The following is a 3,944-nucleotide window of genomic DNA, read 5'->3' on the forward strand; positions in this document are numbered from 1 at the left end:
GGTCGGTGGCAGTTCATTCCTGATGAGTCCTCCGCCCCTGTCACCACCATGGTAAGTAACTCCTATGAATCCTCATAGGAAGTTGGAAAATCGGTGTCGGCCCAGGTCCATCTTTTTCTCGAGGAATTAAAATATCCCCTCCCTTGCCTCATCGACACCGGTGCAGCCAGAACGGTCTTGCGAAAACAGGACATCCAAGGCAAGGTACCTGTGCTGCCACGCAGCTTTACTGTTTAGCTGTTGTTATTTACATGTTATGTTATAATGTTATTTGGTATCATCCACACACCCCTGCTGTTTCTGGCTAGTTGGTTGCTTCCACCTTCATTTCCTGGTGTAACTCCATTTTAGTTTAGTGGTTATCAAGATGCTGTAGAGTGAGGAGGCTATGTACATTACTGGAAATTTACCTATGAAAACACCTTTATGTTCACACCTTTGTTACCTTGAAGCATAAAGAAGCATTGGAAAATACCTCTGAAGTTGTTATTCATTGAGTAAACTATCTGTTAAGGAGATCATTCAACTTGCTGCACACATTCTGACAGACTGGGTCTAAATGAATCTCGCCACAAGTACAACCGATGCCAAGACAGAACAGTAAATTTCCAATAAATCTCCATGAGAATTCATCACACAGCCATCTCTGCAGCTTCAGAACTGTGAGTAACCATTCTCCTGTATGAAGAACAGTAATCTTGTCTGTGCACTGAGTGAAGCATTCAGTGTGAGCCAGGCTGCTGCTCTAGCTGCCTCATTGCAATAGACATTCAGCTCCCCAGCTCAGCCTGCTTGCAAATAAAAGTAACTACTTACAGAGCTGAGCTTCTGCAGATTTCCAACAAGACACTAAAACTACAGCACTTGTCATTATGTCTGACAGAGATCCCACTTATGAGTCACCTGCATGTAATCAAGATAAAACAGACACCATGCTGCATTCTGCCCATCCTGTTAGAGCCCCTCATCCATCTTTGAAGGCAAGGGAGGCTTATGATGCAAGTAAGGAAGAGACATACAGTAACCTGACTGCATTATGGGAGAAAACTTTAAGTTGTATAACAGCCAGTAATGAAACTAGCAACAATTCTGAGCAATTGAACACTGCCCTCTCAAGGGTTAAGAAGGCATTTGAGAATTATAAAAGACTTTCTGAAAAGTACTCTTCCCTTTTGTCACATTCCAATGTAGAGGAAGCTTCAATAGAATTAAAGAACTTTATTGCTACTGACAAGCAGAGACATATCACTTATATTGAAGCAAAGACACAGATAGAGGGTAGATTAGCACAACTACATGAAACTGCATCTTGTATATCTGCTTCTTCCAGACACTCAGGAAAATCAAATAGATCTGCCCGCTCATATCATAAATCATCTTCTAAGTCATTGCGGTCCTGCTCTGTAAGGTCAACACTGAGCGACCAAATACTCAAAGCTCGCCAAAAGGTTGCAGTAGCCCAGGTTCAAGCCACCTGTTCTGAAAGAGAAGCAGCCTTCAAGGCAGAAGCTAAACGAATACAAGCAGAATCAGAGGCCCAGCTAGAAATCCTTCAGAAAAATAGAGAAAAGGAAGTAGCCTTAGCGGAATTATCCGTCTTGGAACAAGCCCTTTTAGAAGAAGAAGGAGCATATTGTCCCAGCTTGGCTGCTTGTCAAGACCCTGTTGAAAGGACCATACAGTTTGTCTTAACCCAGAACCACGACGATACAGTTCCACCTACAGTTGGAGATTCTTCCCATAATCATCCAGCAAGTCAATCAGAAGGCAACATGTTGTCAAAGCAAGCTGATCAACCAGACGCACCTTCCAACAGAGACACTCCACAACTACCGCGTGCCACAAAATTAAGTGTACCAAACTATCCAGCTCATGTGCCACTACAAACATATGTGAATAGAGATTACAAGGGCACAACAGAAGACTACAGAGTGAACTCTATACCTCCTTTAATACAGTTAACTTCAACTTCAAACGCACAGAGATCTTCAGACACCAGACCCTTACCTGGATTGAACCCATCTGCAATACCTTTCTCTCCACCTATCGGCCAGCATCAGATACCAACCATGATTCAAGATGGTGCACCATCAGTATCACCTGTGGATGTAAAAACTGAAAGGGTTGATATTGCAGAGTTCAGCAAGTACATGATTCGGCGAGAGTTAATTACTACTGGACTGTCTAGATTCGACGACCACCCAGAGAACTATAGGAGTTGGAGATCTACATTTAAGGCGGTAACCAAGAACTTGGATATTGAACCTCAAGCAGAACTTGACTTACTAATAAGGTGGTTGGGGCGTCAATCTTCAGAACAAGTAAAGAGACTTAAATCTGTCTACATTTATAACTTTGAAGCAGGCCTCAATGCTGCCTGGGAACTTCTGGAACAAGACTATGGGAGCCCCGAAGTCATTGAATCTGCCTTATTCCAGAGACTAAAGGACTTTCCTAAGATTTCTGTTAAGGACAATCATAGGCTTAGAGAGTTAGGTGACCTCCTTCATGAACTTGAAATTGCTAAGTCAGATCCTAGTTTGCCAGGTCTTAGCTATTTAGACACTGCTCAGGGCTTGTAGCAAAGTTGCCTAGTCATCTCCAGGGAAAGTGGACTAGCGTAGGATCAAAGTATAAATATGAACACCATGTTTCTTTTCCCCCCTTTTTCTATTTTGCAGAGTTCGTCAAGAAGATCGCAAGAACCAAGAATGACCCAAGCTTCCTGTATCCAGATACAACCATCTTTCCTTTAACTACTTCAAAGGGTATTGCCACCAACAGTAAATTCAGGGACTTAAGGCATCCTATTGCCGTGAGGAAGACCGCTATCACGTCCAACGTCTTGGCTACAGACACTAAATTACAAGATACCAAGGCAAGTAATCTTGATCAACAGTGTCCCATTCATAATGCACCACATTCTCTCTCCAAATGTCGTGCATTTAAGGACAAGCCTATTGAAGAACGCAAGACATTTCTCAAAGAACATAATATCTGTTTTAAGTGTTGTGCATCCTCCGATCATTTCGCTAGAGACTGTAAGATCGCCATCAGATGTTCCCTGTGCAACAGTGCGAGGCATGTGGACGCACTCCATGCAGACCTGTTCAAAAGGAAACCTTCACCCGGCAGCAACCCCAAGACCACCTCAGATGATGGCGGGGAGAGAACTGAGCAACATGCTGACCCCGTAACCACAAGATGTACAGAGGTGTGTGGAGAAGGGCTTCATAGCAAGTCTTGCAGCAAGATATGTCTTGTAAGGGTTTTTCCTGAAGGATGTCCACAAAATGCCATAAAAATGTATGCCATACTAGACGATCAGAGCAATCGCTCGTTGGCAAGTACAGAATTCTTTGACTTATTCAACATTCATGGAGAGGCCTGGTCCTATACCTTGCAGACATGCGCAGGAAGGGTCAATACTTCTGGAAGAAGGGCCCATGGCTTTATAGTGGCATCAGAATATGAGAACATAGAGTTTCCTCTTCCTACTCTAATCGAATGTGATCAACTACCGAACAACAGAGAAGAGATTCCCACACCTGAGGTTGTACGTCATCAACCTCATTTGAGCCACATTGCTAAATGCATTCCTACACTTAACAAGGATGCGAAGATCTTGATTCTTCTAGGGAGAGACATTCCTAGAGTTCATAAAATAAGAGAGGTATGTAACGGTCCAGATGATGCTCCTTATGCCCAGAAACTTGATCTTTGATGGGTGATAATAGGAGAAGTTTGTTTAGATCAATCTCACAAGCTCTCGAATGTAGCTTCCTACAAAACTAATGTGGAGGGATCATACACCTATCAATCGATGAAATGTCCATTGCACTATTATGTGAAGGAAAGATTTGATTTCAATCCTGAAGTTCCATATCAAGCTCTCCAAGGCATTACTTGCAAGCTCACTTCTCACAAGGATCTTGGTGATGCAG

General features: G+C 43.0%; 1 protein-coding gene across 1 annotated transcript; it reads left to right on the top strand.

Annotated features, from left to right (window-relative positions):
• The first annotated feature begins 347 nt into the window (after window positions 1–347).
• On the top strand, window positions 348–3,724 carry LOC149437668 (uncharacterized). Its single transcript, XM_089660784.1, has 2 exons — window positions 348–2,574; window positions 2,682–3,724. The coding sequence occupies exons 1-2, from the start codon at window positions 873–875 to the stop codon at window positions 3,722–3,724; spliced, it is 2,745 nt and encodes a 914-aa protein (XP_089516910.1). The 5' UTR covers window positions 348–872.
• Window positions 3,725–3,944: the final 220 nt, after the last annotated feature.

The sequence above is a fragment of the Staurois parvus genome, unplaced genomic scaffold (assembly GCF_062004578.1).
Source record: "Staurois parvus isolate SC_StPar_1 unplaced genomic scaffold, SC_StPar_1.0 ptg001272l, whole genome shotgun sequence".
In the NCBI taxonomy this organism is placed as follows: domain Eukaryota; kingdom Metazoa; phylum Chordata; class Amphibia; order Anura; family Ranidae; genus Staurois; species Staurois parvus.